The following is a 12,972-nucleotide window of genomic DNA, read 5'->3' as shown; positions in this document are numbered from 1 at the left end:
AGCAAAACCCAGTCTGTCTGTTTAAATGTTCCTTCTCCTCTATACTCAAAAGCGGCAAAGCCTCAGTTGAATTGCAGTGTCTGGCTTTGGGCAGTTGAATTGCTGTGTCTGGCTTTGGGCATTTAAAGATGTGAATTTATTGGAGGATGCACACAAGAACAAGAAGGACTATCAGAGGTTTAGAAAAGACAAGCTACAAGTAAAGTTGTTTAACATAAGGCAGAGGTTGTTACATGGAGACGTTACAAGAGTTTCCAGATGGGAGAGGTCTGAAAATTAAATTTTAAAAAATTGTTTTAGACATCAATGTTATCATCAGTAAATGTTGTGAAATATTGAAATAAATATCCTGGAGTTGATGTGGCATTTCCATTGGAATTCTTTGCTTGTTCTGTTTTTTAACTAATTTTGGGGGGAAAATCCTATAGATGAAGCTTCACTGGAGTCAGGTGCCCCCTCTAGAAGCTTTCCAGAAGGGATCTTCATGACTGTGCGCCTAATGCTTCTGGGTGATGCTGAAGTACAAATAAACGTTAATACTTAATATATATTTTGTGTCTCGGTCACAGGAGCATCTACTGTTCTTTGTATGTGAGGATTTTGTGGTGGATGCTTGGTATCGGCCACTCCAAATGGTCAAAAAAAAAGACCCCAACATTAAGTTGGAACCTGTTGACCCCAGCAGTGTGGCTGTGAGACTGGAAATTCTCACATGCACGAAGGCAATGCAGGCTCCGGTATTTAATGGTGCACACACCATTGCAATTGCAAGCAGCAGTCTGAGGAAAAGCAGCTTTATCAGATTTTCACCATCAGCTGCTGCTGCTGCTCTTTCGCCTGTTGCCTTGCTATCAGTTGAGTGTTCCATACGTGCTGTCTACGTTTTTGAACGACCTCTGATGGGGTTCAGTGCATGCAGTTAATTAGGAGGCTGCATCCTCTGAGGTCCGAAGGCTGGTGAATCCTGATGCACTTCCCGAGGAGGGACTGTGATCACTGGAACAGCCTAGTCTTGGAGATAGCCTCTGATGTATTTTGGCATGTCTTGCATAACAGTAAAACTTGGTCTGAACTTGAAGCTCAGGAGCTCATTCATGTTCTTGGCACAAACCTGTGATGTCTTTGCGCTCGGATGTTTTGCCTCTTGCCAAGCTGTCAGCACAGATAAGGCATCCATAATTCTAGGGATAGCAGGTGTGGGCCTAAATGTTCTCCTCTTTTTTTGGTGATAGGTTGCTGTAACTTGCTTGTTGCTTTTTGTTTACTAATACTGATTGAGTGTGCAGGGCAACGCGTTGGCACTGTGTTTAAAATGGAATAAAACTAGAAAACCCAAATCATGACTAGCATGTAGTTATTAAGTACTTGTAATCCAAGAGGCACTGATGGCTTGTTCAAGCACAAGCATACAGGTCACCAATTTGGAGACCTAGTTGTAAACTGAAAGAAACGTTAAAGATTGGCCTCAACATACGTTTTTTTAATTATTATTTTTTAGACTCAGATTGTTTACAGTAATCTCTAAAGAAAGCAGTAAGTTCTTCTATATTATTTTCTTTTCTAACAATTTTCCCTGGCCCCATTCTCTTGAATTATGTAACCTATATTTTAGTATAACAACTACTTTCCTACTGTATTACTCTCTAGGGAACAATTTTGCATTAGTAAGGGGATGAACAAGATGACCTCTTAAGTCTTTTCCATCACCACTTGCTGTAATACGGTGCTGTAATATTTGACCTTGTTACGCAGCCTTTTCCCTTCTGTAACCCTTTGACTTTTACAGAAGAGCAGTCACAGCATTTTTTTGGACATGCAGAAGTGCCCTCCTTTGAAGTTATCAACCCGAAGTACTGTTTCCTGCACTACAGAACTAAAGAGCATATTAGTGCCTTTTGCATTCAAGTGGAGAGGACCTGTATAAATAAATCATTGCAGGGAGGTACGCTACGGTGCCTGTTCCATAGCTGGAATGAATAGGCTGAAGAGGCAGAGGATCTTTATTTTGTTAATAAGTTGGCAAGGGTGTAACTTTCAAATATGCCTTTCTAGTGTTGCTTTTTATTTCAAGGAAGGAAGGAAGACCGTGCTGCTTGAGCAGTTTGTTCTAGATCTGTGCTGTGTCCGCGGACCTACACAGTGTATTTACTTCAGTGCCGCCGTTTCCAACCGCAGGCTTTCCCATGTGTCCAAAGTTAGTAGTAGGTATCAGACTGGATGGGGAATGTAACTGTAAAGGGGAATTCTGTATTCTATTGTGCAAAATCAGAAGGGGTACATGTGAGAGAAGTAATTTGGAAATGAGAAGAAAAGCTGTGGTGATATTCAAGTGAGAAGTGGATTCAAAGATGCCTTGCTGTTCTGGTTTGGTCACAGCTTTCAGCTCATAGAAGGCAGCAAATGCATTGGCCTGGCAGTAATTTTTCCAGCTCCAGTCTGACCACGAAAGCCAGTTCTAAAAAAATTTTTTTTGCAATGAACATCCCCTGCATTTTCTTTATCTCTCCAGAGACAACTAATTTATAAAGCCTGGGATTTTTTAATCATTGAAATGCTCAAGTCACTCGAGCGTCTTGGGGTTGTTGCTGCTGCTTTCTGGGCAGTTAAGTGATTCCTGCTTGACTCTGCGTTTTAATGTCCAATTCTATTTTTACTTCATAATTTACAGAAAACCTGCTGTTGTGCTTTCCTATTGCTGGGCTTTTTTATTGCTTATGTCCTTTTTTCCACAGCAACCGCAGAAGACAACTGAGACAGGTTTATGCAGTACAGAGTTGGGAGAACAGTAGCAAGTACAGAGGTAGAAAACCAAGGGAAAAAGTACTAGCCCTTTCTATCAGCCAGCTTCACACTGCTCTCAGCCCATATCAGCTTGTATGTCCTTCTTTCACTTGCTTGCTTGTAAGTGGGACCTTAATAGACTAAGTTAGTTATAAATGGGAATAGTGGAAGGAAGTTTTGACACCATCATTTTTTGAGATCTTAGCATGACACAGTGCAACATAAAGAGAGTACCAGCTTCCATAGATGTAATGCCCAGGATCCAGCAGATGAGAACTAAGGTTTCCTTTTGTACTTAGCTCTATGAACACTTGCTGTGTTTTAGTATCTCCCTTTAGACGGTGGCATTTGTTTGCTGTAGTGTTGGCAAACAAATTCTTTGGCCTTTGTTTGCCATAATGTGTACAGATAGTGTGACAAATGTTCTTCCTAGCTCCACGTGTGTGTGGATGGGTCTACAGGAGCAAAGGGATAGTAATGTAGAACTTTGTGAAGGGGAAGCTCTGGCTAATGGTTTATCCATGACACATGGTTTGCTTGAAGCCAGACAGAATAAGCAGAAGTTTGGTAGAAATGCTTGAGAGGGAGAGATCAGTTTAGACCTGTTAGGCTCCCAGAGTGGATCAAGACTGGAAAGTCCCTTCTACCAGCTATATGTGAAAACCTCCTTTTAAATCTCACTAAATTACTTGGATGTTGCTGTAGTTTACCTGTATGTTGGTAATGAATCTCAAGCATTGACTGTAACCTGGAACCAAGGGTGGAGGAGTGTCCAGGACGTTCAGGAATGATGTGTTCAGAAAGAAAAAGTCCTACCCTGAATGGACGATTTCTCTCTCTTTTACACAAATGATTCAGTTTCTCAATCAGTCTTTCCATGCTTCCTAATTCTTAAGTTTAGTTCTCTGTAGGTGGTCAGTCAAGCGTTACTGCTTTTCTTTAAGCATTATTGTTTTCGTATTAGTGGCACTCCAGACCTTCACCTCTGTGTCTGTCTCTTCTCCCTCTTACTGACTCCCCTCTGCTCGTCTGTGCTTCTCTTTGTGTTGTTTCTCTGTTGTTGCGTGTCTCAGATTCTCATCCTGAGGGTCACTGTTTTTATCCTCAGTCCTGTGGAGTTCTCTTACTGTTATTCCTTTCCCCGCAAATGATTGAATCCATACCTCTTGGAAATAGAGGAGCAAGAATCAGAGTACACTTCATTTGCACCTGGAGGAGTGGATACATTTGTTACTGGATTTAAATGTATAATTGTTCTAGTGCTGACAGATTTGTGTTAATTCCCTTGCGACAGAAGTTAGGACATTTGGCGCTTCAGAGACACGTTCAGAAAAGGTTAGCTCCAATTCTTCTTCTGCCTTGTGTGCTCTCCCTGTGGAAATCCAGGGGACTGTTTCTGCTGTCCGCTTTTTGCAGTGGCAGGAAAGCAGACTGCTGCCCTTGGAGAGGCAGGAAACTCCTTAAGCAGGAGTGTACAGAACGGCTCTGAAGCGCTGGCCGTTATCGGGTGTTTCTCGTTCCCAGTGGAGAGCCCGCCGTGGAGTTCCCCCTGCTTGCCTGTCCAAACCCACGGACTCCCGGGGCTTTGCAGGTGGCTCTTTGCATGAAGCCTCTGCCGGCGTGGCTTTAGGGTATGGGGTAGGAAAGGACATCCAAAGCTATTCTGTGGCTTTCCCTCCTCCCACTCCCCACCTGCGGGTCCTTTACAGAGAAAGGGAATGAGGATGCAGGCTTGAAGGGGAGCCCTTCTCATATGCAGGCGTAACAGGATCCTCTGCCCACAAAGCATCCCCCTTTCCCCGCGGGGGCAAAGGACCCTGCTCGCTGAGGGGACCCACTGTCCCAGATAATTAGCTCAGCAGCTGCTGTGCGTCTGAATGAAAAGGAGGGGAGGGCAGGTCTTGCTCTGAGCGGGAGCCGGGGCGGCATTCCTTGGAGGCAGCCTGCACATTCCTCCAAAGCAGTCGGCGCTGACGGTGACGTGGGCTCGGCGTTGCACGGCCGGGCTTCCCAAAATTTGTACGCAGCCACTTGCTTGGCCGTGGGTCCTTTATTGTGGGGAAAACTCCTTTTCCTCCCTAAGCGCTAATCATTTATCCTTGGATCTGTGGGAGAATATATAGCTTGAGCTCACATGTGCCGTGTTGCACTAATTAATGCATAACAAACTATTTAATCGAGAGAAAATAAGATCAGATTTGGAGAAAAAAGGAAGATTTGTAATATGCAAAACGAAGTAATCTCAGCAGTAATTGTGTTAATGCCATAGCGGGCAGTGTGCCTGTGACTGAATCCCTTCTCCGTGTATTTTCTATGGGGTCCGGGAGGAAAAGGAGAGTGCTTTGTCTGGCCGACACATTTATGACTAGCTTTTGTGGACAAAAGCAAAACTGAAAAGGGAGCCTATTCTTGGCACAGGACCAGGTCTTTTCTTAGAGGACTGCTTTAATTTGTTTGACATACAGTGAAAGACTGGCACACTGCACTAATTAGTTTTATATACAGTTGTTTTATTGATCTGCAGCGCTATATGTACCCCTGGGCCCACTCGAGTAGCCCAGTGAGGTCTACCAGCATGCTCACAGGATTGGACCCACATGCCTGACTTCTTGTTGTGCTGCTCAGATTTTTACCCAGTTTTATAATTTTGTAAATTCATTCAGATAGAATAACATCCATTTAAAACTGGAATAGTATTGTAATACGTTTAGAAGCGTGGTACTTGGCATTTGCAGAAAGAGGTTTTTTTGTTGTTATAAACATACTTTGTTCTTTAATATTTCCCTCTCCCATCAGTGCTGCTGGAAACCTAGGCTATTCATTTAAATTCTAATAGGGTGTTACTTTCTATCACTAATACTTCTTCCTAGTGAGCACTTAAAATAATGTTTTATTCATTGTTGCAGGAACAAGAATTACGTTTTTAATTTCTAAGTACTAGTCAGTTTGCAAGTGGCTAGTGGAAGCCAGAGAATATTGCTACTTCTGTCCCATGCAAAGGCTTCAGAAATGAATGGCAGGAAATGTTTCAAATGTCCTTTAATTAGATCTGCACCAGGTACCCTGCTAATGCAATCAAATGTGGAGTTAATCTCCCTTTTATGTTTTTGTAAGGAAAGGAGCTCCGTCTTGAAATTATAGTTTAAAGAAAAGAGGCATGGATGGGAGACATGGAGGTCATTAAGGCAGCAGCAAGTGAAGCAGAGCAACTCCCATTTGTGCTCAGCCAGATGTTCAGGAGCCTTTGCCAATAGCTCAAAAGGCTGATACTACATAAATTACTATATCCCAGGGACTAATTCCATGGGTGTGATGGAAGAGGAAGGGAGGAGGATGGTACCCTGTCTGTCAGAGGTCAGGTGTAACACATGGGGCTGAACCAAGCAATATTCAGCCAGTTCTGTTTTTTCTTTTATTCTTGTGGATTGAAAACACTCATTTTGCCATAGGAAGCAGAAGAAAAGTCAATACTTTCATTAAGAATATAAAGACCAATAATGATTTGCTTTAAAAAGTCCCTTTTTCCATGTAGTTGAAAGAGTTGAATACCCAGTGAAATTTGAGCCTTTGACGGTTGTCTTTGAAAATACAGAATCCCCTTTGAAAGCTACCAGTGGTCCAATAAAATAAAGATCTTTAAAGGCTTCTCTTGCTTTCTGAAAAGTTGCCAATTGCAAACCACACTGCCTCCCCTCCACCGCCACGTTTGTACCAAATTCACCTAGAGAAATCCCTTTTCACCTAGCATGTGTTGTTTTCCTTTACTCTCTAGGAGCGTTGTTTTTACAAAAGTAAAAGCAAACAAAACCCCAGAGTAATAAGTAATGGTTTTCTTTCAGAGTGTGAAGCCTCCTCTCAACCAAAGTGCTGCTGTTGCAAGAGAATAGGCACTTGTAGGTTGCTACCTCTATGTGTGTCTGTCTCTGTCACAAGCCCGGTTATCTCTGATGTTCTGCCTGTAGAAAGAAATGGTGAGCTAAGGGAATCTCTTGGTCTTTCAAGGATATACACCTACCCTCTATGATGTGAAGGATAATTTAACAAATGTGACTCTTGTTACAGAAAGGTAAATAAAACTCCAGCCCATATCAGCACCCGGTTTCCTATCAGATTGTTTCAAAAGAGTTGACTCTGACTTTGAATGTTTGAGCTTGGCAGTGCTGATGCTTTTTAATTTCTCAGGATGTCCTACAGTCGACAGATAAAAAGCTGGGTTTCAAGGTTAGTGAAGTACCGACTCAGCATCCCAAACAGTATTGCTCAGTCGGTGGGAAGCCCATGGAAGGACAGAGTGCCTTTTCTTTCATAAGATAAAAAATTAAGCAGTGCCCTCTAGTGTTAGTTAACATCAGAGGGAACAACCAGGACAATTTTCTATCTAGGTATCTGCAAATAAACCTATTTCACAGCTGCAAATGCAGCGCGCTCATTTCTTGAGGAAAAGTAGTAAAAAAGTACTGCAATAGCATAGCTTATCAGGATGTAGCTTGTCAGAAATGCAGTCATTAATAGGTAGATACAGTCAGATATATCAAACTCCCTGAACTGTATTATCTTCTCTGATCTTGAAGTGTATGAGTGTAGCATGTCTCCAACCTGTACCTGACCTGGGGAGGGATGGGAGATGTATTTTACCAAAGGGACTGAGCCTCATGAAGTTGCAGGGAGACGTGTAGCAGTGAGTGTTCCGGCTTGAAGTTCGGAGGTTCAGTTTCTAGTATAAAGAAGTCCTGGTGTATGTATTCAAGCTTATCTACAGCACGTTATGACAAGGCAGTGAGCAGGTAAGCGTTTTGGCCTGTCCCTGGAGCACCTCAGAACTTTTTTAGTTCTAGTGATAGTAGCAGGCTGGACTCCTATTTCAAAGTCGTAGGCATCATTTGTTTCGGTTAAAGACAGCTCTGCCAGGGATGCACCGTGGGAATTACAGTCACCTCTGTGCTTTAGCATGGAAGGCTGTTTCTCAGTCTGTTTACAAGAGAGCAAGGCTTTAAATAGCTAATGTAAAACAACGACTGTTAAAAAGCATTTGCTGCCTGGTTTCTGAATCATCTTCAGTGTGAAAACATCATAAGCAAATTTGCTTTTCTCTCTCTGCTTTTTAAATTTGATTTTCTACCATAAAAAAAAAAATTGAGTGATTGTTGCCTTTCAGTTTCTGCTGATGCATTTTCATAGCCTTAATTGCAGTTTGGGGCTTTTGCGATGAGCCCTGAGGTCCCTGTGATGTTAAAGTTAGTGTTGACAAATGGGGATCCTGTCAGGCCTTGAGAGCATTTTCCCAAGTGTCCCTGAGCTGTAATCTGGTGTATGCATTTATTTTCTGAAAAACAGTGCACAGAAATACAGTAAAACTGCAAGCTTCTATAAGGTGACGCATGCAGTACCTTGGCTTATGCCAGCTTTCCTGCCCTGGGTGAGGTTCGCCCTGGACTGTGGTCTTCTAAACCAAAACATCTTCTGATGCGGAAAGACTCTGAGGAGTGACCGTCTCACTTCCCTCCTAGGGTTATGCTCCATGAATGTTTCTGAGGGCTGCCAGGACTATAAGTGGGTGCCAAGATGTATGTAGACAGTCAATATATTGCCCACGTTTAAGAACATCAGGTGAAGAGGTTAGGAACTCGTATTTCTGAGCTGATTGAACAAGATTAGCTCCATGTGAGAAGGGATCTGCCAATGTCCATCGTCTCTGCATAGATTGCTGTGTCCTGGTAGTAGCTGTCAGAAGTGCCTTACCTGGACTGCTGCTCCTCAAAAGGGGTGTCAGACCAGCTCAAGCATTTACAATACCTGCTGCTTTCTTGTTGCCATTGTTGTTGCCAAACTTGATAATTCCAGTAGTTATTGATTCTTCAGCTCTAATGATAGACCCCTTTTTGAGCTGCAGTTAGTAACTTCTGTCCTCTTTGCTACACGCGAGCAGGGAGAATATTATTTGTGCCAATTGCCAAGGATGATGTTATGCTCTGTGAAAAGACCAAGAAGAAAAATGTTTGGCATTGTTCCTCTGAGACGTATCGAAAATCTGCACGCACCAATGAAAGCAACCAGCGTTATGGTATCATAACAATGGTTTGTTAGACTTTACCCTGGGCCGGGATGATGATTGTTCCTGTTTAAGACCAAGACCAACAGATGGCATTTGTTAAGACATTGATATTTACGTACAAAGTCGCCAGCTCTTTAAGAAGTGGTGCCTCTCTTAATTAGGATGATAATGTACTGCCTTGTTTGGAGAGATTCTGCTTGTAATGATGCTAGTGAATTATGAATAGAGGGAAATTAGTAATAACAAATGCCAGATGGAGGTATCTTTCAAAGAGGAATATTTTGTGTAATATGGCATGTGAAGTTGACAGACCAGCTCTTAAACGACCTTTATTATTCTTTAAGCTTTCCTGACAAAATTACTCTTTATCCTGCCAAGAAACGTAGCTTCACATGCCAGTGCATTTTTAAGCGAGAGTAATTAAAGTATGCCTCTAAGTTTATGGCTTGAAGTGAAATCCGTTCCTCCAATGTTTTGTCAGGAATCTATAAACAGTGCAAAGAAGGAGACAACTTATAACAACAATAGTTTTGCCAATTCTATGTTCTGCCTTTGAAATCAGAGGCAATTAGGGATGAACAAAACTACTTTCAAAGTTTACCCCAAAAAAGTGTAAGTTTTGCTGAAGTTTTACTTCACATTTTTCCTTTGGTTGATTATGTCTGTGGGGAATAAGAAATGTTTTTCTAAAATTAAAACCTGCCGCCTTTGATTGATGTAAAAAATGATTACTGAGTAATAAATGCATTGACTTCTCAAATGCTAGGCCTTTTTTGTAACTTCCTGAGAGAGGGAAATAAAATTTAATTTGATTTTGTAGTCTAAAGTAGTAATTAAAAGAGAACTAGACAAAGGTGAGTAAGAAATAAAACTTGTGGGGTTTGATATTTCATTTTCTCAGCAGAATATTCCCACTCCATGGGCATTGTAGCTTCGATCTCATGACCTGCTGGCTGCTGTCCATTGTAGAGAAGGTCCTTTCATGATGATCTGTGGGTGAGGCAAAGTGTGTCATGGGAGGTGACTGTGAAGATTTGATTTTCCTTTGTAATTGTCCTCAGACTGCATTAGTGTAATAAAATTCAGTTTAGGACCATACAAGTGTTTTATGTAGTCTCTCTCTATCAGATATGCCAAATGTAGTAGACCGGGAAGACTTGAAGAGTGTACCTTCTGCTCCATCCATGCATAGTCACAAATCACTTCCAAACACGCAATAATAAACGTGAGATGTACAGTCCGAGACTTCTTCTAAAGGCACAAACAGTGTGGCAGCATTCAGAAAGATAGCAGAGGAGATGCTTTTGTTGTCTTTAAATTATTTCTATGAGTATGCATTAGTAGGGGAATAAATGATGTATTTCAGTATTGGATGATGAAAAAAAGGCTTCTGCTTCGTTTATAGAAAGATCAAGATCAGTTTTCATGACAATAAAATACTGTTTTGAATTATGCTTAGAACAGACTGTCCGACTATTTCTGGTATTAACATTCATTGCCATTGCAGAAAGGATTTAACAATAGAAAGATGAAAACATGAGAAAAGAATGTCTAGAGGGAAGGCAGTCAAGGATGGGATTCAGTGGCTGTAGCTTTGATAACAAAAGCAAAGAGTACTTTCAGTTGAGTCTTTTGAGACTAATCTGGTACTTTCAATAAACCCTAAATTTACCTTAATGCAGAAAGGGCAGTATTTCTAGGCATTTTCGGAAACTCCGTAGAGCATTGTTTCTCACTGGTCTTGTTGAAGCTATTGTGAATTTACCAGGGAGATGCTATCTGACGTTATAGACAACTAAACCCTGATTTTACTTGCACTTTTTAAAAGAACGAGTCCTGTATGTGTATATATATAAAAAAAAAATGCTTCTTTCTTTAACAGCAGTCCACCAAATGGGAAATGGGCGCTATGACTCTTCCACTCTAACTCCTTTGAAATCTGTACTGCTTTTTTTCCACGTTGTCAGTTTTGTTTATGCTGAACTTCTTTCTGTTGTCTTTTTCTTTTTTCCCAGAAAAACTTTACAATTCCAATGGACGGGAGCTGAGACGGGCACTTTTCTCCTTGAAACAAATATTTCAGGTGAGCAAATAATACCTGTCCTTTCTGTGATTTGAATATGAATTGAATTTCTTTTTTTTCATGTAGAGAATAACTTACTGTTTCTGGCAAAAGAGAATTTTAAGACTTCATTTGTAATGTGTAATTAGCCAGTTTCTTCTTAGGGTCTTTTCTCGTTATGGTCTGCAAGCTTTCCCCCGTTCCTTCAGTCTGTCAGAAGGCAGGACCAGATATGGAGTAATGGCAGAGTTAGTGGTTGGAACCTGCCGGGAAAGGAGAGCAGAAAATTTGGACTCTTAGATGGACACGTAGGCTGCTTGTTAGACAGTGGCATAGTTCTGTATTGGGAAGTTCTGTATTGGGAAGACTGGGAGGGCGGTGAGAGAAGAGGAGCTAGGAAACCATGGGTTGGGGTGATGGCCCAACATTGGCCCAATAATTGACAGACTAGGTTTAAGCCACATCAAAAACTGAAAAAGATGTGAGAGACATGGGGCAGATGTGATGAGAAACCAAGATGTAGTGGGAGAGCTCTGAAGGTGTTAAGAGTTTAGGTTGAGGTTAGAGGAAATGATTTATTGATTAGCTGAAAAGATACTTTATAGAGCTGAGGAGGAGACGGTAGCGACTGATCAGTTTCAGTTTAAGGAAAGGCATGGATTTGAATGTGGGCGTTGTTATGGAGGAGAGCTGAAATCAGCAGGATTTAGGGTCTTGTTAGGGGTCAAGTAGCAAATGTGATAGACAAATGGTGAGGATGATAAGAAGGTGAATTGAACTAAAAGCTTAGATTTCAGATTGGTTTTACTGGGTAAGGGGAAGGCCCTGGAAAATTGCAGGACTGGAAGGAAACTTGTTGGAGAGAACAGCTCAGGAAAAGTGAAAAGAAGATACCTGAGAGAACTAGGGCATACTGCCAATGTGGTCCTAAAATGGAATTTAGGATGCCACATTCCATTTCTATTAGTAAATATAAGTGAAGTAAATAAGAAAAGCACCTCTCCTCCTCTACTAATGGATCCAAATGGAGAATGACAACCTATAGTGGTTTTCGGCTACAGTAGGTAGGTGCAAGTGTTTGAAGCTGTTAGTTTAGCATTTTTTGCTTTTTTAAATTTAAATAGACATTTTTTCCTAAGAATAACAACAACAATTAACAATTCTACAAGACTGCAGAACTGCAGATTTCCAAAACACACAATGCTTTTTGCATATTTCAAGGTTAAGCATTCAGAATTTACAAAGTGCCAGAATGAAAATTTTCAGAACAGTAGGAGTAGATGTTGAAGTGTGGACCATTTAATGGAAAATTTTGGTAGATGTCTTCTGGGTCAGAAAAAAGTCCTTGAATTTTGAAATTTTTGGACAAAGAAGGGGTTCCAGCTCCAAAATAGTCTGGTCATCTCTTGTCCACAGATTGGGAAAACCATTGTTCCCTCAAGGCATTCCCAGGGAAAGACTGTTTGAGAGTCACAATGATGCAAGTGGGATTTCCCAGTAAGCTTGCCAAGTGGGTGGACTGTGTGCACAGAGGAAATTAGGCAGGTTTCCAAGAGTCTTCTCTGGTTTCTTCTTTTTGTTCATCTCCACTGTTTCTGGGAAGTATTTGTATTTCTGTGAATCTCTGTATTCCACAGGTTAATCTGGGCACTCACACATATTTAGCAGTGAGTGCTAAGACTCTCTTCCCACCCATCCTGCACCTCCCATACCTTCCATCATGACTTTTCCCAGTTTGGATATTCATAAATGTTCTCTTCCATGTAGATTATATGAAGCATAGTAGGTATTTCTGAGCACATAGTGCTCAGTGCTTTCAATGAACACACCAGTAAGATGTCTGTCTTCCAGATGACCAGCTGTTTTCATGGAAATGTTTAAATATCTATCCTAATAAATTTAATTGGAAGGAATAAATTTAATTTATGGGAAGGAATTTGGGAATTACTGCTTTAAGTAGCTACTTTGGTAGGACTGTGGCTGTTTGTCGAACAAACATACTCTTCAAAAGATCTTCATCTACTCTCAAAATACAGGTGCTCATTAGTGGATAGTTGAGGAGAAGTCTTCCTCAAGC

The 12,972-nt window shown here is 41.3% G+C and overlaps 1 protein-coding gene across 3 annotated transcripts in view; it reads left to right on the top strand.

Annotated features, from left to right (window-relative positions):
• Window positions 1-12,972, top strand: part of FHOD3 (formin homology 2 domain containing 3) — a gene marked incomplete at its 3' end in the record, with an annotated part of 418,667 nt that overhangs the window by 184,268 nt on the left and 221,427 nt on the right. For all 3 annotated transcript variants that reach the window (XM_081996647.1, XM_081996646.1, XM_081996645.1), the window contains exon 4: window positions 10,849-10,916. In XM_081996647.1, the coding sequence (XP_081852773.1) occupies window positions 10,849-10,916 (68 nt within the window). The remainder of the gene's footprint in view (window positions 1-10,848; window positions 10,917-12,972) is intronic.

Source organism: Phaethon aethereus, assembly GCF_964289735.1.
Source record: "Phaethon aethereus genome assembly, chromosome: 2".
Classification (NCBI taxonomy): domain Eukaryota; kingdom Metazoa; phylum Chordata; class Aves; order Phaethontiformes; family Phaethontidae; genus Phaethon; species Phaethon aethereus.
The sequence above is the reverse complement of the archived record's forward strand: the minus strand, read 5'-3'. Positions and strand labels throughout refer to the sequence as shown.